At 47.3% G+C, this 25222-nt stretch overlaps 1 protein-coding gene across 1 annotated transcript in view; it reads left to right on the forward strand.

Moving 5' to 3' along the window:
- Positions 1–22376, forward strand: part of LOC118776463 (drebrin-like protein) — a 39196-nt gene extending 16820 nt beyond the window's left edge. Inside the window, exons 2-16 of the mRNA XM_036526822.1 lie at positions 4638–4693; positions 5170–5282; positions 7375–7449; positions 13616–13753; positions 14049–14126; positions 14372–14523; positions 14808–14862; positions 15448–15522; positions 15676–15784; positions 16393–16875; positions 17444–17980; positions 18056–18172; positions 18349–18455; positions 19365–19416; positions 20951–22376. Of these exons, the coding sequence (XP_036382715.1) occupies positions 4638–4693; positions 5170–5282; positions 7375–7449; positions 13616–13753; positions 14049–14126; positions 14372–14523; positions 14808–14862; positions 15448–15522; positions 15676–15784; positions 16393–16875; positions 17444–17980; positions 18056–18172; positions 18349–18455; positions 19365–19416; positions 20951–21087 (2284 nt within the window). The 3' untranslated portion in view covers positions 21088–22376. The remainder of the gene's footprint in view (positions 1–4637; positions 4694–5169; positions 5283–7374; positions 7450–13615; positions 13754–14048; positions 14127–14371; positions 14524–14807; positions 14863–15447; positions 15523–15675; positions 15785–16392; positions 16876–17443; positions 17981–18055; positions 18173–18348; positions 18456–19364; positions 19417–20950) is intronic.
- The last annotated feature ends 2846 nt before the right edge of the window (positions 22377–25222 follow it).

A 25222-nucleotide genomic window follows, 5' to 3' on the forward strand; every position in this document is an offset into this window, starting at 1 on the left:
AATCCAACGAAATGACAAATGGGGAATGTCACGCTCGCTGAGCATCGACACGATACAGCAGTGCTAACCCGCGGATTCTGGGACCCGGCCTAACAAACACAACAGCACCGTGGCCTGAATCAACAGACATTCATCACGAATGACTCTAGGAAGAAGTGACCATTGGATGACCCGCGGCCTCACAGGCAGGTCAGACTCCATGCCCAAAGGGTTGGGGAGAGAGGAGGGGAGCCACACGCGCTGGGAGCGGGTGGGATTAAAACCGGTGCCCACGCGGCACCCTGGAGGTTTGCGCAGATTAAAAAAAGCATCCTTGTCATGGGGCGAAGCTCAAACGGGAGGAAGATTAGACAGACGCAGGCATTGCCCCCTTTAGCCCGCTGTCGCGACCTTTGAACTCTCTTCTGACCTATCCCCTGGCGGGGACTGGTCCCAGGAATGCTCGTGACGCTGGTCTGGGTGCTTTTCTTTATGGCTGAGGGTGGATTAGGAGAAAGACCCTGAGGATCAGGCCAGCTCAACGCCACTGAGTCAGCGATCTCTGGAGCAATCAGAGAACTTCCGCAAGGTCCCCATGACCCGAATGACCTGGGTTTCAGGACAGAGAGTGAGAGAGAGAGAAGGAGACGGAGAGAGAAGAGAAAGTGGGATGGAGGAAGAGACAGCATGGAGGAGTGGGGATGAGGGAGACAGAGTGAGGAGGAAAGAAGAAGATAGAGGGAGACAGAGAGAGGAGGAGAGCAGAGAGAGAGGAGGAGGTCAGAAGAGAGGAAGATGGGAAGTGAAAGTGAAAAGGAAGTTGTTTTGAAAAATCAGACCTGTGATAAAAATGATTACAGGAGACAAAGCTAAAAACACAACACGTACACATTGTGTTGTGTCATGTTAGGCCTCCAAGTCTGCACAAAGTCTGTCTTGATATTTGAATCTCTCGATTGCTTTAAGCAAAACAGGGATTCTCTAGCTTATAACTACTTTATGAGTAACTGGAAGGTTGTCCTGATGTTACAGACTATTAGGCCTATTATGTTACAAGGCAAGGAACACAGTTCAATGAAATAATAACAGTATGACTGTAGACATGACAACCATTTACACATTAACATTAAACAGAACAATTCCCTTGTGTTTTGCTATGTAACAATAACAACTAAACACTTTTCCTAAGTCTCATTTTCAAATAACACTGACTTTTTCCAGAGCACTTCAGCTCAATTCCGAAGTCCACTGACATACACATATTAATTTATAATTGTAAGGTAAACTACTTATAACTTATTCAGACACAAGGCCCTATGTGGCCTGTAATGACAGGTCTGTTCATGTTGACCGCGTGTGGCAATGTCAGTCCTGCATTGGGGGTCATCTGCGGGCCTTGACCCGGGCTTTGGTGCCTCAGAACGTGACCCTCACCATGCATAGCTCAGAAACGCCTCCTACGTGGATATATCGACGACAGACAGGTCAGCGTACCACGGACCGAGGGGTCAGCTCCGGAAAAAAAAGCTAGTGTAAACACGGAGGAGGGCCAAACGTCAGCTCTGAGTCCCAGGAGACCTAATGGGGTTAATTAGATGGGCCTGTTATTAGGGTGTAGCCATGCCTCGGCTTTACAAGGCTACAGGGGGATGACAGTTAGTTCACTGGCAGCCCGGGAGCACAAAGATGGCATTGTGTCTTAATTACACACTGTTTGGACGGTCCATTATTCATTCCCTTTCCTTAAAGGAAAAAAAAACACGGCCCAATTGTGTTACAATAATCCTCTAATTTAGCGAAATAAAGGGTTGGCTTGCCAGCTGAAAGACATAATAACAGAGTCCATCCATATTTGTTGTGTCCTGATTTGTGTCACTACATGGGGAGTGCTGATTTGGGGGGGGGGGGGGGGGGTCTTAGGTGTCCCAGCCAGACAGGCTTGTTATTTCTGTAATGTGCTGGTAGCATCAGTGGTGAAAGCTGGTGTGGCGCAAAGTGACCACAGCTACCTTTCCACCCAGCTCTGTTTCCACTGTGGGCCTCTGTTGGCACACCTTGTTCCACCCATTGCTGAAGATGCTTATCAGCTCTCAGGCGTGGTGCAAATGTTTACCACATACTTTCTTATGTTACTGCATGTTCTCGTGCAGGCGCCATCCCAGAAGCACGGCTCCTTTTGAAAAGCTGCACCCCTCGACTTAGCACACTTCCCAGCACATTTGCCTGTAAACTGACTGCTTTTTGAAAGTGGGGCTCGGCCTTGGGGCACGAATGAACTCACCTCGAGTTTCATTAATAACCAATTATCTGATGTGTGAATGATGACATTTGGATTAGCTCAGGGAGAGGGGGGAAGCAGAGAGCTTTTGGGTGGGGGGGGCGGGGGGCGTACCAGCCGGTCGGGCCATCGTTCGCCTGTGTGATGATTAACTCCGAGGCACTTTCTCACTTTCCCTCTCCTGTGTTTATGAGCGCTCCGGTCAACCATTAGCGGCACGCACGCCAGCCAGCCATAAAGAGCCGGGAAGGTGACAGATTTACAAGTTCCTGGATATGAACCACCCCTGCTGCACTGCAGTTGGTACAGCCCCATGCAAATCATTTACAGTGCTCCTCGGCGGAGGGCCTTCATGTTCTGTCGGCAGTACGAGCCAGTGCATGCACGTCTGTCTCCACCCAGAGGCATTAGGGGATTGGGGAAGGGAGGGGGCGTCACAAGTATCATATAATATCACAGAATTATAGTGCAGGGGAGCTCACGCATTGGGATAGTAACAGCATTCACTGTAAGCTATGCCATCAGATTGGAAGGAGTTGTATTTTATGGTGTTAATGTTGGAAGAAAGATGGAGTAGTTGTGCATTGCATGTGTGCAGGGGAAATAGTGAAATGAAGGCACTGTTTCCTGTGTTGGTCAGAGGAATGCACATCTAGTAGCATTTATAGGGCCTATACTTTGCCATATGTTTTGCTCCAGAAACATTCCCTGTGTTGAAAGGATCGGGAGAGTAAGGGAACATCTTTCCCCAATACTGCCTCTCTGTGTGGCAATTACTGTCTGTTCTGAAAGTCAGCTGAAAGACAAAACCTGTGGTATAGTGGTCTACCATATCGGTCGTCAAAGGTGATCTGTGACAGTCTTTAGGAAGGGTGTCCTGGGCGATCAGCTCAGGGAGGCTGTTACAGATGTGTGCAGCTGCTGCCTTGCAAACAGGCACGGGTGTTTCTTGTCATGCTGGGATGACGTGTATGTGTAAAGGCGCATGTCTCTTGCAATGCCTTCCATAATAAAGCGAAAGATTTAGTAGTATTTTTCTAGCTGCTCATGCTGAAAACTGGGGTATTAATGCGCAGAGTGGACATGAGTCTTGCTCCATCAAGGAACATGTGACTTTAAAATGTTAGCTGTTTTTGAGCTTCATCTGTATTGCTTTGAAAAACGTCCTGAGCATGCTTTTTGGCCACTGATAATTGGACTTTTTGCTCCCTCCTTTTGAGTGCTTATGCACTGCCACCATAGACCATAGACCTACAATATCTGGTAATGTTTGTGTTTCCCTTTTCTCATATATTTGTCTTGTCATGGTTGAGCACCACACTTTTCTGTCAGTGTTTTCTGAGGTGCAGTGTTACCCTATTGCTTCTGTCAGTCAGTCGGTCTCGCCCTTCACAGGAAAAAGCTCCTGTCATTGTGCTGCTCCCCGTAAGATGGTGGCCAGAACCCGGGACACGCTCTGCTCTTAATGAAAAGAGATCATTTGTCGGATCCGCAGCTCTGCGGAGAATAAAAGGCCGTGGTCGGCGTTGTCAGTCGCGTTGGAACAGAGCCGCGAGAGGGGTGCTAGCTGCGACTTGAAATTGGCTCTCGCAAGCAGTCAGACAGGTTCAGCTCCACGGCCCCCGGAGTGCAAAATACTCCACATGAAGCACAGCTCAATCAGGAGAAAAAAAAAAAGGATATTAATTGTCTTTATCTTGGTCCTTGACAAGGAGCAGCCCACACAACTGAGCGCTTTTGAGATAATACGTCTCTATGAGAAACATTAGTTGTGCCTCACAGCCCAGCCTCTGCTGTAGCTCCAGCAGATAAAATGAAAGACTGACAGAAAGGCAGGCACTGTATAGTTTAAAAGGGTTTGCCTGTGGAAACATGTGGCACATCCACTGCCCGGAGGGGCCTGCAGTCAGCAGTGATGCACAATATAGCAAATGTTTGGAAAAGTGGCATTTGATGTGGGGAGAGGTTCAGCACACGGTGCACACTGCTGCCCACACGGTGCATTCCTGGGGTGAATATTGCATCGATGCATGGAGGTGGGGCTGGAGATGCAGGACGAGATTCATTGAGGAAGCGGTGAACTGCAGATATTCCAGGAGTATATTTTGTGCGATCTTGATCTGCAGTAGGGGATCGGCATGCCGGAGCCAAACAAACCCCCCCCGAACGAGCATTGTGTTTCACAATAGCATCATCATCAGTGACTGCTGTTGAATAAGATTTACAAGTCCAACTCTCTAAAACGGCTGGCTCATGTTTCTGGTTCTGCGGTGAGCCTGAGGTTGAGGTCTTCTGCTTACACAGATTGTGTTGTGGTGTAGGTTACCGCAAATGTTTGCAGTTACCTGACTCTGACTCTGTTTCTCTGTCTTTTTCCCAGGGCGCTGTTTACATATGATGGGGCCACCAACAACCTCAAGCTGTCTGATTCAGGAGGTAAAGTCCCCTGGGTTCCTACACAGACCAGCAGATTCTGTTCAGTAAAAGTTGTATACTGCCCCCATATGTCCCCTTTCTCTCACCTCCTGATATTCCCACCCTGGCCATTCAGAGAACAAACCATGCAGTACTGTCAGACCCTGGGTCCCTCCAGATTTCTCAGGTAGTGAGTGGATGTTGTCTGTTTAGAATATCACAGGCAGTTCTTAAGATCAGCCACTCAACTCCAACCCTGCTCATTATGCCTACTCCTTTAATTTATGGGATTTGAACTGCAAATGAAAACCCAGCATAAGCCCATAACATCTTCAATCCTGTGATTTTTGTGAAAGATGTATCACCTAATCATTATAAACTGTTTCTTTCTGTCTGGGCTTTTTTGTCACCCATTTTCTCTCCTCCTCCCACATCCTTCAACTGTTTCCCTCTCTCCTCCATCCTTTGCCTTGTACTGACCCCCTCTAACTGCACAGTGGGAGGCCTGTCAGAATTGGCGGGGAAGTTCCATGCCAGCAGGCCGCTGTACGGGCTATGCCGTTTGACCACGCAGGGACCAGGACAGCGCCGTATAGTGATGATCAACTGGGTGAGCCAGCTAGCCGTGTGTGATTATTGGGGCAGCATCGCTATCTCTCGTATTGTGCGCATCTTGTAATGAGAATCCAGGAGCAGGGATACTGTGTAACTTATGCCAAAAATATCAGACTCTTTGTTTCACATTGAACTTTTGCTCTTCTACTATTGGGCCTCAAGTTCCCATTGCTAGAGCTCTTTAGTTTTACATTGTAAATAAAGACCGGAATTCCTTTGTCAAACCAGGAACAAACATGGGGTATGTTTTCTCCGTCATGATAAACGGTCTGTTGTAGTAGGCCTTTAAGCGTTTTGTTTTGGTAAATGCCTAAATGGAAGGTTTTCACTGGATGGAAGTGTTGTGGGTTGCTTTCGAGAACAGCGTGTTCAGGAATCACTTACTACAGGGTTTCTGTGGATATGTTCCATTACGAGACGTGTTCCTCAAAGGGCTTTGAACTCCAGACAGCTCTTAGCTGCGGCCTCAGACTCAGGCTGTGGAGGGATGCTGGGAATGTTCCCAGCGCCTCTCGGTTCCGGTTTCCATGACAACTCCTCGGAATGTTGTGTGGGGGGGGTCAGAGGTCGCATCTGTAGCCACTGAGGCAGGGAGGCAGGGGAGAAGGGGGATGGGCAGTGACCCGCCAACTCCCGTACTTAGACACTTCCTGTGTGCCTCTCACACACATGCACGTACATATACATATACACATACACATGCAAACACGCACACAAGCACGCACACATACACACACTCGCGTGCCGACATAGACACATACACGCACACACGTGCGTGCATGCACTTAAATGGTTAACTTTTGACAGCCATTCTAGTGACCTCACCTCATAATCTAGACCGCGTGACAACAAAATGCAATGGATTCTTCAGCACGCGACCTCGACGTCCCCCATACCAGAAATCTGGAACATAGTATTGGAATGTACAAAGATCACGTTACAGCGAAATGGCACTGAAGTCCTCCGGTGGTGGTAATCACTGTGATTATGACGTACCTACATAAAAGATGCTTGTCCCCAGAAGACAAGCTATGATTTCAGAAGGCGGCTTACACATTCATGTGGAACGGGGTCATTATGTTTTCTTACTGGAAATATTTGCGCGTTTATGAGAAAATGTCCTCATTTTATGATTGTGTCAGTGCTGAAGTGGTGGTTGATGGGAATGAGTCAGCATCGAGAGGCGTCTTCTAAGAGCACGTCAGCGCATTTGATGTCCTGTGATCCTGTTTAATTGTTCCCTTTGTCCCGGTGGCACCACTGCAGCTGCCCATTCGAGTAGCTTACAGTTTAAGTCGAGTCGTTGATTGTGTTATAGTGCACTTTCTACATTTGCAGTTCAGATTGTCACAAAGCGCTTTAAAAGTAGGAGAGTGGATTTCCAGAAAGAATCAAAAACTGAAAGCAAAACGCAGGCTAACTGGGGAAAAATGGGAAACTATTACCTGACCCTGGGGAAAGGCAGCTGAGAAACGCTTGGAAACTCAGGTGAACGCTGACAGGGATGCACATAAAACGTATTTGTTAATCTGATAGTCCCAGTCTTAATCTATAGGTCTCTGTCATCTCAGACACTGCACGCTTTCCTCACCTCAAACAGGAGATGCATTTACTGAGTTTACATGTTACTTAATAGCGAATGTGTCTCATTGCAAACACGGCTTCCACATCAAAGTGCTCACACAATCGCCCAGCTTGCTTTGATTTCTGTTTGGTTGCTGGGTGATTTCTATCTTGAAAGGGTGGAAATCCAATCAACGGTAATGGACCAAGACACGGACGAGTTACGCAATGGAGCTATGCAGCTTTCATACAGGCACACAGCGCAGAAATCACAGCTGTCAGAAATGAGTTGTTGCTGGCAAACTTTGGTTTGGGATTCCTGTAAATGGTCTGTCCGGGAGGGGTATTTGTACAACAGTTTGTGTAATAAAAGCAGGATGAAGTCTGAATTTGTCAGGATTGAAGTTACTGTTGTCAAAGTTAACGAAGTGGATTGATAGTGATATCTTGCATCCAACTGGCCCATTTGGCCAATTTGTTTTGTCAGGATACCCCTGCAAAGCATGTCATTGTGCTGTCTGCAGGTTGGGGAGGAGGTTGCTGAGCACCGCAGGAAGGAGTGTGCCAGCCACATCCCTGCCATCAAGGCCTTCTTCAAGGTGAGTCACTATGTCACTTCTGTCACCTGTCCTCTGTCACCTGTCTGTGCTCTCATCTTCACATTACATTAAAATTACATTATTGTCATTTTCTTATCCAGAGCAACTTACAATTTATACATGTTATCTATTTATACAGTTGGACATTTACTGGAGAAATTCTAGGTTAATTACCTTGCCCAAGCGTACAGCAGCATTTGAACCAGCAACCTTTCAGTTAGGAGCCCTGCTACTTACCTCTAGGCTATACTGCCACCCCTTCCTTGGTATAGAATGGCCCTATTTGTCCGTAAATTGTCAGCATTAATGATCAGCATTATATCGGCTCCGTGCATGAAAAATTTAGCCAATACCTTTGTTACCTCCAGCTGTTTTTTTTTTTTACAGTTGCAGCCACATCTGCTTCTCAGATGTGTATGTAGCTGACAAGACGTTTGTCTATATTTTAAAGAATTATCTGACATATCAAGGCATTTAGCTCTGCGTTTAATTCTGCATCTATCATCCCCCCAACCCTTCCTCAATGCCTTTGATCATAGCGTGCATCTCTTTTGCACCTCCTCAGCGATAAATATGACATTTTGAGAACAGAGCACATCAAGGCTGGAGCTGCTGCAGCGCAGAGTAAGCCTGGCCCTGCTGCGGCTCCAACATTTGGAAGTGTTCAGGAGGCCCACGGGTAAAGCAGGGAATAATGTGTTCCCTCTCTGCTCGGCTCGCGCTGTTTGCGGAGGAATTCCTCTGTCTCTGTGGGCCACTTCTCCTCTTCCTATTCGTCCGTCAGCGAACGCTCACCGCATTGGCACGGCCTTGCAGTCGCAGTTGTCAGCGTGAGGCATGGGGTGGTGGGGGGTGGGGGGGTGGCCGTGCCCGTGCCTGTGCGGCTGTTGTGCTGTTCCTCCCCGGGCTGCAGGTGGAGGACAATCGGCCTTTATTGGCTGATAGCTCTGGAGAGGCAAAAGCATAATAAATGACAGAACGTGTTGTCTCTTACCATTGTGTACTGTGTCCCGTCAAGGCCTGTGTGTGTGTGTGTGTGTGTGTGTGTGTGTGTTTGTGTGTGCGCGCATGCGCGCACGTGTTGGTGTGTGAGTGCGCTTGCGTGAGTTTCTGCGTGTGCATGCGTGTCTCAGTCAGAGGGTGTTGGCCACCACCTCAGTGAGCATGCAAATGAGATGAGAACATCTGGCATCACCATGTCTGGCAGGAGCTCTGTGCTGCGTTTCCCTGGGCTCTGTGCTTTTGACTGGGCTTTGACTGCGCTTTACTGCTGCTCTGTCAAAGCTGTGCTCCGGAAGGAGGAGGCCCTGTTCTTGGGACAGCCTGTACTTTGTACTGTGATAGGCTGTCATGCTGCAATATGCACCTCTTTCTGGCATGAGTTGTGTGTGCTGTAAGATGAAGTAGTGGATCCAGACTGAGCCCTCGCTGTACTAGGAGCTCATTGACATGGCACTGAAAGGTTCAGAAGCATGCATTAGTCATAAATCCTTGCCCCTCTCCTAGTCAATGCCCAGATATATATCCTCACAAGCAGGCTACTCACTGCTCCATGTAAAGTTCAGCCCAGAGTGACATCATCTCACACCACCAGAGCAGGACCATCTCTAGCATATTGCCTGTTCCAGAGTAGCATTATAGGGCTCTTTGTGTGCACGCACGCATACACACACACAGGCACACACACATACACATACATATGCCCATACATACACCCACACACATGCACATGCACTTGCACACACATACGCACACACACACACATTCAGTTGTGTTTGTGTGGGTTTCCTGCTGCGGTCCGCCCCCCCGCTCCGTCTCTGCCGTGCCCGTCCCGGCTGGTGCCAGGGTGATTGTTGCTGCCGCTTCCTCCGGCTGCTGCTCCATTGTGCCCGGTGCCTCTCAGCTGTCTGAAGACAAGAGCGGCCGTGTTGTGCCGCACCGGGGTGGAAATGACCCCCCGCTGCTCACGTGTTGAAAAACATTGGAGGAAACGACAGGGTGGACTCCTACACAGGGCGACAAGGCGATCCTGATCTCTGGGCTGAGTGACACGCGAGGCGGAGGCCCCCGGCAGACACCAGGAGCTGTGTGTGCTGGGCAGACAGACTGGAGCGCTGTCTGCGTCTGTCTGCTTCTCCGAGCGCGCTCACACGGCCCCTGTTTATCTAACATTTCCATGCATTTGAATGGGACTTTTATGGGCTGGTCCCGTATCTACCGGGCGGCATTATTCGGAGCTCTCCAAATAAAGGCATATCACCCGGCCGACTCCAGCGGCATCCCAGGAATGTTTATGTTGTGTTTTCTTTTTGGACACTGAATGAAATATAAGGCCTGGGAACCTTTGTGACCCCCGCTCTCTCCCCCCCTTACTAACCCCAACCCTATCTTAATGACAGTGTGAGAGTGTGGTCTATGTGTGTGTGTACGTGTGTGTGTGCATGCGTGCACGCATGTTAAGGGGTCAGCCCAATCCCACTCTGGTGCATGCTGGGTAATTAATGGCCGTCATACCTCTGATCATTGACAGATGGAGCTAGATGAAGCCGATAAAGGCTTGTCTGGGCACACGTTACGATGTGGGAGGAGCCGACGCACCGGCAGGCTGAAAACATTGCCAAAACGCCCAGGTCAAAATAGTTGAGGTAGACCATCAAACTGGTCATTAAAGCAACCAGACAGGAGTTTTGTATTTAACAGCGCCAGTCTCGAACCGGCATCTGTGCATTATTAAGCCAGAAAGAATAGCTGTGTGACACGCAGCGGTCCCCAGCCCTGTGTGTAAAACCGCAGCTTCAAAGGGGCGCGGCTTTTCCTTTGTGACGTGAAGGAACGCAGCTTTTCCCTCTGATGGAACCCGCCCATCTCCCTCACTCCACTGGTCCTGAGAAATCGCAGGAGGTGAAGTCATCATTAACCTCAATGTTAAGAGTGACGGTTTTATTTAACAAGTAATTACATGACAACTGGTGTTGTGTTTTTTTTCCATGTATTGGCAGTCCTTTCAAAGGTTAATCATCTTTTTAATCCCAGCCAATTTAGTGCATTACAAGGAAAGGCAGTATATAGTACATGCTTGGGGCCAAAGGAAAACACTTCTTATTTTCACCAAAGGCCTTGTGCCGAAGCCCAAAAATAGGAAAGCTTTCCCTTTGTCAATGTGATCTGAGCCATTAAATATTGAACACTAAGTATGACAGACAAGTCAGAGCTTTGTTATGCCGCGTCTCTGAAGTGGTAAGAACCTCCAGCCTTCACCTGCCAGCAAGCCCAGTAAAGACTATTTTGATGTAGCGCCCCCTGAAGGCGTAATATGAAAATGCATTACTCAACACGGGCACAAATGGAATGCCAACTGCCTGGATGGGGAGGGCAACAGGGAACGGTCCCGACATGCACACTTGCTCTGCCAGTGAGCCTCTGAAGCCTTGCTTCACACTCTCTCCCGAGTTGTCCCGTTTACCGCGGTCCTGTTGTGGTCCAGGCAGCAGATGTTGGGCGAGCGCGCTGACGTTTTTTTTGGGTGGAGGATCCTTGGCTGGATAAAGAGCCAGATCTCTGTTCTTTGTCTGCTGCCGCCGGCTTCTCAAACTCAGCGTCAATGCCGGGATTAGAGCTGGACGCGCCTCTCTGGAATCAAAATCCCCCAGATTGTCCCGATCTCGTCCGCCGGCTTGTCTGAGCCGGCGCATTGGTGTTTTTCTCGGGAGCCACTTCAAGACCTGACAGGCAGGGAGTGTGTGTTTACGGATCGGCTCCCGGATCGGGTGCTGGGAGCGGTAGGAGGTCACACTGGGTGATGATGCTTCGATGTGGTGCTTTTGCGTTCGGTTCCAAATGGGTCCAAAGGCAGAAGTGAGGGATCGTGGGAGGGGTGGCAGAGAGGAGGGGTAATAATGTGTCTCACTTGCTAATGGAGAAAGTGTCTGGGCGTCTGGAGCAGACAGAGACTAGGGGAGAACGGAGCTGCACTGTAAGTAGTAATAAGAGATACTGTGGAGAGGCATGCAGTAGGTGCTGTTTTATCCTTCCTTCCCTCCAGGGTGCTTATTATCACTGAGAGTGAAGGGGAGGAGGGGAGCGGTGAGAACGGGTCTCCACTGCCCTTCCCAAAGCCAGAGGCCAATGTGTTTCGTAAATGAGCGAGCTTTGCAAATGAGGAAGGTATTAAAAGGCGATTTCCTGTGAGCGTGTGCATGTGAGTGTGTGCGTGCGTGCGCGTGTATGTGCATGCACGTGTGCGTGTGCACGTGTGTGTGTGTGTGCGTGTGTGTGTGTGTGTGTGTGTGGGGGGGTGTCTGCATGTGTGGGTGCACATGTGTATGTATGTGTGTTTGGGTAGGCATTGGGTAATGAGAGGAAAGGGATAGGAAAAGCAGCGCGTTTGTACACAAACTGAAAGGAGGGTCTGTGGAGAGCACGGTAATCCCTTGCAAAGCTGCAGCTTCCAGGCCTGAGCCCCTGCCAAACAGCCATGTGACGTAGGCACTCACCCACACTCCATCCCCTCCCCTCCCTCCCTCCCCTCCCCTCCCCTCCCAGGCCTCTCCCTGACACTCACATGACACATAATACAGACCCCTCTGCAGTGAGTTTCAGTCCAGCCAGGACTCTACCTGTGAAGGGCCTAACACTGGTCTAAGACAGGACGCACCCCTAACTCACACACATACACACAGACACACACACACACACACACACACACACACCATAGCCCGTCTGTGTGTCCACAGTGACCATTCAGTCCCAAAGCCAAGGGAGAGGGAAAGAAGCTGTCACATCTTGCCACATTGTGATCTCTGATTCAGAGTGCTGTCACTCCCTTCCCAGACAGCACCAGTCACTCAGGAAGTCACCCATCGCTGAATCTTGCCCCTGGAGACTCTGGCCGCAGTAATCTTTAACAAACTGCTCCTTTTGGGGATTATTTGCCATTAACTGGGGATTAACATGTAGTAATTGATTTAAATGCAGGAGAGTGAGGTCTTCAGAATACAATATCAGATTCTTTGTGCTTTGTGGATGGTTTCCAAGAGCTTGGAAGCCATTTCTGCCTTGCAAGAAACTGAATGGCCATTCCTGGCACACCACAGAGTGTGTGTCACAGCAGAACATGTCTCAACACCAGTGCATCAGCCCTCACCCTGGCCAAAAATCATAGCTGCACATCGCAGCGTTTCTGGAACTTGGCATATTTTCCCTGCCATTTTTACCAGAAGCTGTTGCACAACAGCACGGCCAAGAGTAACACACCGGGGAATGTTTCAGAGAACTCGTGGAGTTTTGGGGTGGGTGGTTGTTGGAGGGGGTAACGGAGACAGAGGCCAGGGAGAGGGAGGGAGGGAGGGAGGGATACAGGCCCTCAGAATGTCTTTCTTTCCTCCACTCTTTTCCCTTTTCAAATTCAAATTCCCCAGCAGAATGTTATCTGTGCGGCGACGTTTGCAGCGTCGCGCCAAAAGATTTAGTGCATCAAAGAGGCCAGAGGGGAAACAGAGGGGTTCAGAGGGTAAGCGCTGTTAAAGCATAAATTAGACGAATGTGTACAACAACGCCTACAATAACATGAGCCGAGCGCGCCGTGGCCCTGACCCCAGCCCCCGCCGGCCCTGGCAAAGGCGTGTCTGAAACTGTCAAGCTTCATACCTCAAAGTGAATTTTCACACTTTACTGAAGGCTCGTTAAGCTCCAGCACATCTCAGTTTAGAGAGAGACTCCACTGGGCACCAGGGAAGAATGTTGGCACATGAAAAATGGCAGTAAGTCTTGGTGTGGTCCTTGTGGCTGAATGAATGGTGACATGTATCAGTACTTACCTGCAGGACCGGCTATCGAAACTGCTTTGACACGAGGGCCACTATGATCTCCACTCCAATACTCTCTATTATAATTGGACAGCAGTCTGATGTAGTGGTAAGGTGCGGGGTTCAGAACCAAAAGGTTGCTGGTTTGATTCCCCACTAGGGTGCTTGGGCAAGGTATTTAACCCACAATTGCCTCAGTAGATATTCAGCTGTATGTACGGATAAAATTGTACCCTACTGTATGTAAGTCGCTCTGGATAAGAGCGCCTGCTGAATGACAATAATGTAATATAATGTCCCTCTATGCCCTCCCTTACCCTTAACACACTCTCTCTTTCTCTCTTTCTCTTTCTTTCTTTCAGGAAGCACATGTGTTCATCAGTGCTAGCACCCCAGAGGACGTGACCGAGGAGAAAATTATCTCCATCGTAAGCAAGGTCAGCACCCCACCCGAGCGAACAAGGAGGCCCCCACGGGTTGCGGACAAGGAGGACACAGTGGTGAGAGTCATTCGGCGCAGTACCCACCTATGCCACATGGGGGCGATCACCTGCACAGCGTCGTGTGGCCGAAGAACACGATGATCATTCAGATTTTCAATCAGTCATATTCAATCATATGCAGTTTTACTTAAAACAGTGCAAGACAAAGAACACAATTCTACAATGTAGTGCGCTTCTATATTGACATTGTCAACACTTATGCAGTTGGCAACACTTGGCAACACTTTTACGCATATAGAACAGCCAGCATTCACTCCCTCACATCCTCCTCTTCTTCCTTCTCTGTTTTTAGGGCACCAACTACAGGAAGACAAATGCTGCCATGGAGATGCGGAGAATCAACAGAGAGTCCTTCTGGGCACGTGCAGAGGTGATTGTGCCCACCTGCTGATCCATCCGTTAATGCTGATGTACTGATTCATAGATTAGCAATGTTTATAACTGGCAGATTGTCCTTAGACCAGTGGGAATCAGACCGTGTGGGATCCTGTAACAGGAGAAGAAGAGTGTGCAATACTTTTTTAATCACTGTTCTTTCAATGCAATGTCATTGTGACGTCACTGTTGAAACATATGGCCCACCACATGACAACCACTTGTGTCTTTGTGTCCCAGCGTGAGGAGGAGGAGAGGAAAGAGGAAGAGCGACGGCGGGCAACAGAGGACAGAAGGCGGTGGGAGAGAGAAAGGGTACAACAGGAGCGCAGAGAGGCAGAGGAGAGGGACAGGAAGATGAACGAGAAGCTACAGCTGATAGAGGAGCAGAGGTCAGTAATAGACATGCGCTCACAGATATACTGTATGCATACGTAAGCTCACACGCACACAACATGCTACGCTCTGAAGAACCCCACAGAGGACAAAAAAAAAAACATTTCTGGTGAAATGGCGCCCTCGTATGGGCAGACTGAGGCAGTGCAGCCATGCAAATCGCTGTTTGTGTCAGGCCTGGGAATTACCATTTTCAATTTTGTCACTGCGTTAATGACTGTGATCAAGGGCTTCAGACATTACAAAGGGGTGCACGTCTGTGTTTGGCTCTGCCTTTCAGGAGAATGCAGGCCAAGATGGAGGCAGAAGTGCGGAAACAGGAGAGAGCTAAATGGGTGAGTGAGTGAGTGAGTGAGTGAATGTGTGCGTGAGAAAGAATGATTGAGTGAGTGAAACACAGGAAGATGGAGAAAAGGAGTGAGGGCAGGGAACAAGCATGGAATAGAGGATGCTATTAAGAAAATAAATTAAAGAGGACAGAGAAAGTAAATCACTGCAGGATTGACAGGAATTCAGTGGTACGTGTGTGAATGAGTGAAAGATTAGCAAAGATGAACCAAATGTTTGAATGGCATGGTGAACATGTCGGTATGTGTGAATGAAGCTTTGACAGATGAACATGGTATTGCATGAATGAGAGAGAGAGTGAGTGAGGGATGAAAGGGGACGTGACTGTATGGATCTCACAGATGTGTTTGTGAATGAGTGAGGAGATTCTTTGTGTATCTTGGGATCTGTGTGAATGAGTGAGGAGATTCTGTGTGTATCTCGGGATCTGTGTGAATGAGTGAGGTGATTCTGTGTGTATCTCGGGATCTGTGTGAATGAGTGAGGAGTTTCTGTGTGTATCTTGGGATCTGCGTGAATGAGTGAAGAAATCTGTGGTGATGTCACTGCTCTCCTGTGTGTGTCCCGTGCAGGAGCAGCAGCAGAGGGAGCACGAGGAGGACATGAGGGCTCGCTTCAGACGCAGCGAATCTATCGAGAAGGCAGCGGTGAGTCCCCCCCCCTCTGTCTCTAACACCATGCCGCCTACTGCTGCGCGAAAATACACACCGCTCTCAGAGAGATACCAGTTATCAGCATCGCTAAGCTATAGAGGGAAACACTGTGCATCGCGGTGGTGTAATTCCACTCCTGACCAACAGGAGGCAGCAGCTCTTGTGTCTCAGCGGTCCACCAACCCACGCGAGTTCTTCAGGCAGCTGTCATCGTCGTCCACCCTCAGCCCCACCAGCCCTGGCTCTCCCCGCACAGGTTAGGAGAAGGACTGTCCTGTATGGAGGGGGTGGGGTTTGCATTGGTTAAATCGGGGGTAGGTGTTAAGTCAAAGCGGAAGTACTGGTTAGATGTGTGGGATTAGTTGCCACAGCTGCCAGTGCCAGCTATGAGTTTGATCACTTGATCATTCATAAAAACCAAGGCATCAGCATAACTGAGTTTCACATACTAACCATAGAATATGGAGCAGTTATCTATGCTTCAAAAATCTTTAGTCCAACATTAATAAGTGTCAGTAAATGTGTTATTAAGGATCAGGCTAGAGCTGCCCAGTTTGAGAAAATTCTATACAAGCTAACAGTGTTAGCTACTGCTAGGTTATTATATATTAACAGTGTTCATTCAAACATTGTGTGGAATTAAGTCAGTCTAGTAACCCTGGCCATTACTGTCATTACTATTAAATCTACTGTTGTAGGAGTAATCTACAGTGCTTTCTTTTACTAATGTACAATGTAGTTATTAATGGCTTATGAAGCATTTATAAAATCACCATATTATGAAGTGTTATCATGTATATAGGGGGATATGTGAATGTTTGTACCATTCTGATAGCAAAGCTTTCTCCCACACTCTATTCACAGTAAAACCCCCATTCCGTCGGTACCAGCGCAGCTTGACTGACACAGCCTTCATTTTCAACAAGCCCGACATTCCCAGCTCCCCCCGCAGTCCCACCATGGTCTCTCCCTTCAGTCGCACCCCCACCTCCCCCTTCTACCGCTCCACGTCCCCCACCAGCCCGGGCTACCCCAGCCCCACCTTCCGGCCCATCAGCTCCCCTCAGCGGCCCCGCGCTCCCCTGGTGTCCCCTCCCACCTCCCCCCAGCGCTTCGCCCCCAGCTCGCCCCTACCCAGCCTCCCTCCCGCCAAGCCCCTCCCAGCCCTGTCCCCCCAGCTTCGGTCTCAGCCTGACAGCCCACCTCGGGCTGCTGGTCCCCCCGAGCCCCTCCCACGTTCCCCCGCCGCTACCTCCGGCTCTCCGGGCTCCCGTGCCACCCCCCCACGTGAGGCACCTACTGCGCCCCTCCCTCAAAATCCAGTGGCTGAACCTTCAGAGTCAAACGGTAAGACACAGCAGGCAAAAGGACTGTGTCGTGACTTCTGTCATTGTCGTAGCTTCAGTGTAACACAGAGTATTGAGGCAATGGATGAAATTTAGCAATGCATGGGCTCCTGAGTGGCTAAACCGATAAAAGCACTTACCATAGCAAGCGCAAGGTTGAGCACTATGGCCCATGTACAATTCCAACTGTGTCATCAGCTGACAATGACCAGGAGCCCATAGCAGTGGGACAAAGTGGTCCTCTCCACCAGGGATTATAGGAGAGGAGAGGCTGGTGTGAGGATTGTCTTGTGGCTAAACAGTGACCCCTGCTGGTCAGTCTAGGTAGTGGTATAAGACAGCACAGTCTCTCAGAAGACAGCATGTAAGTTTTGTGCCCCCTGACTGACAGTGGGGGTCGTACGGGTGGAACGTGTATATAATATAATTGGGCATTCCAAATTAGGGAAAAACAGGGGCATTCCAAATAAAAAAGGAATTTAGTAGAGTGATGTATGGGTATGTTCTTGAACAAATGACAACGACTTCTCTCTTTTCCTTTTCTCGGGGCTCCGTCATGTCCTCTCTAGATGTGTATGTGGCCACACGGATGCTTAGTGATCTGGAGCCAGAGGCAGACATGACGGTGCAGGCCGTGCTGGTGGACACGAGCATCGCCCCCCTCGCCGAGGAAGAGGAGGAAGAAGAGGAGGCTGGAGTGCAGGAGACGAAGGGAGAGGAGGTCTCAGTGGATGTCACACAGACAGCTACTGTCTCCATGCTCGCCGCTTCACCTTCAAGCCAACGCCCCACAGAGGTCAACGAGAAGAAGAACGAGCCTGAGGAAGGGGAGGTCACCCCTGACGTGTCTGTGGAGGAGCCGGTCGCTGCCGTGTGTGTCATGGCCGAAATCACGCCAGAGGAAAGAGAACCTGAACCGGAGCTAGCAAAGGCTCTGCTGGTGGAGTCTGGGAACGGGGATGCAGACGACCAGGAGGAGACGGGCAAACCTGGATCTGAGCCGCAGGCCTGCGCCCCGTCAGTCCAACCAACCCTGGTGGAGCTAGCTGAAGAGGAGGAGGAGCCTGAGGCTGTCAGTCAGCCACTCCAGGAGCCAATCAGAACAGGTAGAATGGGGAATTGTGTGGGTGGACGGGGCGGGGATGAGTAAGTGCGGGAACTGATGGGGTATCTCATCACAGAGGCCACAGATGCGGTGTGTGTACAGCAGCCCACGACACAGGAAGCAGCAGCACAGCCAACCAATGGGATAAGAGCTGAAGAAGAGGACTTAGTGCCTGTGGAACAGAATGGCACAGGTATGCCAGTCAAACTGAAAGCCAAAACAACATGAGGAGCCTTTGGAGAGCCTAGTTCTCAGCAATTTTATATTTACAGCTTGACTGCATTGCAGTATTAAACCCTGTCTTCCTGGTTGAAAGATGAACCTCGTGATCGAGGTAGAATACCCTTGTTTTTTCTCCCTCTCTCCCAGAGCGTTCCCTCAGTCCCTCCGAAACAGAGCTGTCCCCCTGTGCCGTCAAGCAGGCTGAGGTGGAAGAGGACTTCATTATAAAGGAGAGCACAGAGAATGGAGAAGAGGTGCACATGAGCCACACATTCTTCCTCTCCCACTTATGTTCTTCTTCTTTGATACCCCATTGTAATTATTTAGGTGGATTGCTTTGTTTCCTTGCCTTTCCAAATTTTATGCACCTGCCATACTCAAAGACACCATTAGAGGGCACCCTTTTGCCACAGGGGAAATTGTAGCAAAATCTGATGTATAGTTCCATATAAATAATCTGAGCCTATTAAGAAAATTGTAGAGGCAGTATTTTTCTTGTGCCTCCAGTATATGGAATTACTTAATGTCTAACTCCTAGTTATAATTTTGTGCTGGTTCATTATTAAGGAGCCTGGCGATTAATTAGTGGTGATGAATTAGTCACAGGTAACTGCTGCTCAGATACAGATGCTGAGGGCATGTTTTCATACTGACTGAATTAACTACAATTGCTCCTCACTCCACTTTTAACAGTTACCTATAATTTTGTCTGGCTGAATAATCTTTTGATGTGAATGACTAATAATTGCCAGTCGCTGTACATCATAGTCTGTGAGACTCTGTCAAAGTGTCTGTGTCTCCTTTTGTCTAGTTTCCTATCTATCTATCTGTGTGTATCCCATTTCACATTGTGATGAAACAGTTTTCACATGGGTTGCTTTTTTTAGACTGCCCTGAGAGTGCCTTGAACAGGGTAGATGGTATGTTTAGGACAGGTATTGGTTTCACTGTTTACCTGTGCACTGGAAGACATGCATGTATGCTCTATACTACGCACGGTGGCAGGTTTGTAAGCTGCTTGGCAACCTCTTAATTATTAGTTGTCTGTTTTCGATTAGCATCACTATGAGACACACACTCTGCAGTCTGCTCCACTGTGTTTCATTAAGATATCGCTAATCTCTCTTTTTCCTTGCCTCTCTCTCTCCTGTCTTCTCTCTCAGACCACTCCAGATGGCCAGCTGTGTGTGAGAGCACTGTATGACTACCAAGCAGGTCAGAATTAGTCTTTTTTCATGAGTTGTTATTGTGATATTGTTGTACTGTAGGAGTGCAAAATGGCTGCTTATACAGTGTATAAACATCATCGGGTTGGGGAGTGTGGGTCTAATCACTTGGAAAGGGTTTGTGAAAATGTTCACATAAATACATTAAAGTATTGCACCCTTGAGTGAGCACCAGTTGCACCTGTATCCCTTAAAATGCCTATGTCAGTTGGCCTGTTATTGTCATGCCAGTTTGTCAGTTAATTTGACCTCATATCACTTTCTCCTGTGCACACATTCACACCAAAACCTCTCTTTTGTCTCCCTTCCTCTTGCCACGACTTTGTCTCCTTTCATCTATGTGCTGAATAGGTCTTTGTTTGGATTACCGTCACACCCGATGTGCTCCTGTTCATCTCATATCCGCGCATTCTTTTCATTTATTCCATGCATGCTGTGACGTTTTGTGTCACAGGTAACCGAGAGAATAGTCACAGGCGTACCAGTGAGCGTTTCTGATATTCTAGTACTTTGAGCTACGGGGAATTGCGCAAGAAGACTGTCAGAAAGGTGATTAACAGCTTCCTGTGTGACAACACAGCACTCACACCTTCTGGGCTAATTTCCCCTGGACCAGCAGCAGCAGGGCTGCAGTTTTATCCAACAGGGAGAGAGATTTCTGTCCATATTCCTCGTATAGCGACTCCCAGAGATGGTTACAGGGAAAACCTGCACAATGTTGCAGACAGGTCGTGAACAACATGAATACAACAACAGAACATCAGTAACACCTGGTCGTAATTGCAATACCATGGTCATTACAATACCATGAACAACGGGTTCACCATTTAAGGTGTTAATTTCAAGATTCGTGTAATTTGTTCATGTGACTGACCATAATTAATTAGTTTCTTGAGTTAATAATTAATTCTTCCACTTAACCCACTGCTATGATCATCATTATCACCCTTATCATCAATGAAAAAAAACATTGCAAATAATAATAAAGAGTTCGCAATATGTTTGTTGTAAAATTGTTCTGTTTTAAAGTTAACCTGCAGTGCTGGATCAGTCAAATGGAGCCATCTGAAAAAACACAGATTATTTACTCTCTGGGACTCCACTCCTCTCCCTTCCCCCTCTGAGAAACATGACTGATAGTCCCTCCATTGGCACATAGATACTTATTGTTGTAATTTGGGTGGTTACACCATTAGTCTGTCAGCAAAAGCATGGGGTAGAGGTTTGGCTAGAAACAAAAAGAACATAATTTTTTTAGAAAGGCAGGTACGTGGCAGGTAGATATTAGCGCTTCCCTTGCCAAACCTATCCGTCTTAGTCGAATTGTCTGTGATGGGTTCTTTCAGCTCTTTCATACCCATGGGCTGAGCTCTGATGTAACCCATGATGTCCCATTGATAGTGGTGCCCAGCCTCTGGTCTGTAGGACCTGTTTACGTCATTGCTTTCCTGTAACACTGTTTTGTACAACTTTGCTGCTGTCTGATGTCCTCTCTACCCTCTCTACTGCTCCTGTTCCCACAGAGGATGATTCAGAGCTCTCCTTGGAGCCCGGTGACATCATCAGCGCCGTGGAAACTGTGGACAAGGCCTGGTGGAGGGGCTGCAGCAAAGATGGCCGCCAGGGGCTCTTCCCAGCCAATTACGTGGAGACCATCTAAGCGCAGGGCCTCCCTGGCAACCTTCTTCCTAACAGACAGACAGTCAGACATAGCCATGCACACACAGACACACACGCAGTACACACATACACACACTTCCTCAGGGACTAGGAACAGTGGTCAGGCCATACACCACTGACCAACAGCAGTCTAATCAGTACCTCCCACCACGAAGGTATGCTCAATTCAAGGCAACAAATCAGACAACTGAACAACATCAACAACATCAATGGCTCTTATCTGGGACCCGGTTGATACAACTGTCTCAATGCCACGTACTTTAATTGAGGCCCAGCGGCATGTAACGACTTTTGTAGCTGTAGCAGTTTTACTTCTTTGCAGCACTTCTTAGCATGTCAGCGCTGAAGACCAACTTCCTCTCTTGGTCTTTTCGGGTCCTCCTTTCCAGCGTGGGTGAAGTAACAGTGGGGGTTCCCCTCTCCTCCTTTGGTTGACAGCTGTATTCTGTCCGACTCTTGCATTGTATCCATGCTTTCTGGGCATTAGATCGCTCTGTGAGCTTTACCCACTGTGCCGCAGTGTAAGATCGTAATCACCCCCCACCGCTCCCCGAATCAAGCCACCAGCGTGCAGATCCGAGGGATAGCCACGGCGCGTGATTCCCTGGCACCGTCACACACGCTCACTTATTTATCCTGCATCTGCAGTGGTGTGTGACCTCAGCGCATGCTGGCGGTGCTCAGGTCAAAGGTTAATGTCAAGTTCAGGTGCTGTTCATCTACCAGATGTTAAACCGACTCTGACAGGGGCTCTTTACTGTTGCTGGAAGCACTCTGACATTGCTCCTAGAGCATGACACAACCCCTGAAAATACAACCCAATATACATAATATACCGGGAAATAATACCTAATCTGATCCATACACATTGTTAAAGTAGAGGAGGGTATTTTTCCCCGGTTTCTTTCTTTAATATATTATTTCTTGAACCTGAATTGAATAGGCTGTTTTTTTCTGTTTGTTTTACCGATGTTTGTCATAATTCATTCATTCCGCAAGAGCGTGTTGTATCTGTCTGCTTGGTAGCTTGCTTTTATAGACTATCTTCCTGTCACATCGTCCTCCTTCCCCCTTCCATTGTGATGATAAATGAGCTGGCAGGGCTGGTTGGCAAGTTGCATTGGCCCCAAGGCTGAGTAGCTGAGGATTGTTAAACACCACCTACACAACAGCTGTACCTCCCAAAAATATATATATTTATTTGCAAGTAGCATTGTATTTGATTATGTGGCTCATTAGGTCCTTTCTTATTTAGCTTTTATTGTTAACCACTGATGCACATTACTAACCATCACTTGAGGTTTTAATAGGCATTATTAAAAGCCATATAAAGTCTAAACCATCTAGCATGACTTCTCTGTTTCATGACAGTGTGTCCTATAGTTTGCAGTTAGATACCTGCTCAACATGGTCATATTTGTTCAGGCTTATTTGTACAGTGCTGTGTTACAAGGTTTTCTAGGAAAGAATATTAATTTACGCATTTCTCATTACAGATTTAGCTGTGTGCGTAGGTTCAACTAGGTTGAGGGCATAGCATGTGTTTTGATCAGGGTCTTTTCTTGTAAACTGAGTGTGGAGTGCAACCAGGTTGCTAGATTACATTAATCACCAACTTTGTTATCCTGATGAGGAGTGGAGATAATGTCAGTAATAAACAATGATCACCTTCAAAAACGGTTTTTACTACAGACGTTTTGGATGCCAGTTCCAAATGGTTGATGAATCCCATCCAATTCACTCAGGAAAAAATAAAAATAACTTCACGACTGACAAAATTGTACCACTGTGGTGATTAATATCCAAGAAGTGTTGGATCTGTGCAGGATCTTTCTGTAAATAAATGAAAGTATGTTCTCTTTTCTACAGAAGAGTTAACACCATCCTGCCCCTCCATGGAAAGACAAATAAATTGCGATTGTCAAATAGGAAAGAAGAAAGATTGAAAAAAATGCTGATACTTCTCAAAAGAAAATACCTAGTCGTATTCATTTTACTGCATTCCTTATTCAGATATTATTTCTTTGGAACTTGTTGCAGTCACTTGCTGAAGACTTTTTATGCATTGATTCACTTAAGTTTGCACGTCGTATTTGTGCATCCCAGATTCTCAGTAGTGAGTTTGCATGTCAGAATAACAGGCAGCAACCGATAAAACTAGAGACAGTGAAATTCCATGCATTTCATTTAACAGCCTCCTCTCCAGGGCATTGAAAGGATCTGGATGTATCAGGATCAATGTAGTTGACGGCACGCATCATCAAGCCTGGCATTCTTATCTCCTCAGATCATCACGTTATCCACTTCCTTACAGTAAGCGTTTACCTTCCCAGCACCTTTCTTTAAGTGACCGCGCCTTCTTACTGGTTCTTTCCGGTGTAGCGAGTGCCCAGCTGGGAGAGCAGCCATGCTGGGGAGAGATGGAGAAAGTAAAGGCTATCATGCTAATTCTGTGAATTAATGGGAGTTAATATACAGCTTCTTCAGTCTTGCTGTTTCCTGGCAGCCCCTCAGTAGCTCACTACTACCATTTAAATGAAATTTCAGAACTATGCTCAGCTTGCAGAAAAGTTTGGCTCAAATGTGTTATGTTTGGTGCTGCAACTGTACAATGAATCACATAACAAGAAAGAAAGGCTAGCAGGCCCAATTAGCAAAAAAGAGCTTACCTTTATTGTTCATACATTCTTTTTCAGCAATGTAGTGCACAAGCATTTTTGCTTATCATGAATGCTGTTTTTTCGTTCCTGATATATAATTACAAAGGCACTGAGTCAAGGTCCTAGAAGTTAAATAACATCAACACACAGTCCCACCACCAGCTCCATATCATTTTTTAATTGTGAGTTCAAATATCCCTGGTTTTATTCTTGAATGCAGGATCTTAACGGTCTTAAAGTATAAAGGAAGTATACTAAGTATAAAGAAAGCTAGGGGTTCAGTGCACTTTCAAGGATCAACATAAGGATGCTTACACTTAGATTTCATCCTGTTCAAAGTACATGGTTGTGGAAAATATGCCGCCCCGTGGAAGTATAATTGTAGGCATGTTGTACAAATATTTACACACTGTGTTAAGTTCTTCAGATAATACATGGTAATAAATGTATAGAAATGGTTGTCATGTAATGTAGATGAGTGTGCTTTTCTTCCACAGCACATTGCATCAAAGGTATGCAATGTAGATAATTGCTGTGCATTTGGCCTATAACCTGACACAATAATAAAATTTGTGCCCCTATAACACAACAGAACCAAAAGGTCTGTATCCAAGCATGTATACAACTTTCACTTGTGCCATGGATAAGGAGTTGTGTTGGAATGTACTTTTGTATTATGTGGAGGTCATTTAGATGCTGTTTGGGTATGCTTTTTATATGCAATTTTGCTGTATTTTAATTTTATTACATAATATAATGCTTTTTAAAGACAGATCATCATAGACCTGATATATCAAAGTGCCCAATGAAATAAGGTGCACCTTGTGTGGAGGGCAAGAAAACTTACCAAATATTCTCAACATTATAAAATGATCAGAACTATAAGCATGTTGAACACATTGGGTTTTTTTATTGGCATAGATGAATGAATCTAACTTTATATCCTTACGTAAGGTTTCTATTTCCACATTCTGCATTTTCCAGGTTTTGTTAAAGACAGAGCACTCTATGGCATAACCATTTTTTTTCTGACTAGCCTATTTCATTTTCTGTGTTCAGTTTTCCCTTTGACTGCTAGAATTCAGAGCATTGTTTTTTAGTATTTTCTTTTTATGATTTGTGTCCTTTTTCACCCTTTTGGAATCTGTTGTTCTACTTTAAGTTAGCCTCTCTGCAACATTATCTGTACTCATATAGGAGCGCTGAAGTATGACAAATGTTGTTCTCTGTTATACTTGCATGCAGTGGATCACTATTTTTCACACCACAAATCCCATAATACACCACAGTGGCACAAATGTGGATTAGAGGATGGGTACATCTCCACTGATGTCATCGGCATGTCTAACAGGTGCCTCATAAGCTGCTCGAGGGTATCACATCAGTGGGACGAGGGAAACATGGACCATCACACCCACCCTGCCTTCACAAGCGAAAACAGCTTTGTTGTGTTGT

Source organism: Megalops cyprinoides, chromosome 4 (genome assembly GCF_013368585.1).
Source record: "Megalops cyprinoides isolate fMegCyp1 chromosome 4, fMegCyp1.pri, whole genome shotgun sequence".
NCBI lineage: Eukaryota > Metazoa > Chordata > Actinopteri > Elopiformes > Megalopidae > Megalops > Megalops cyprinoides.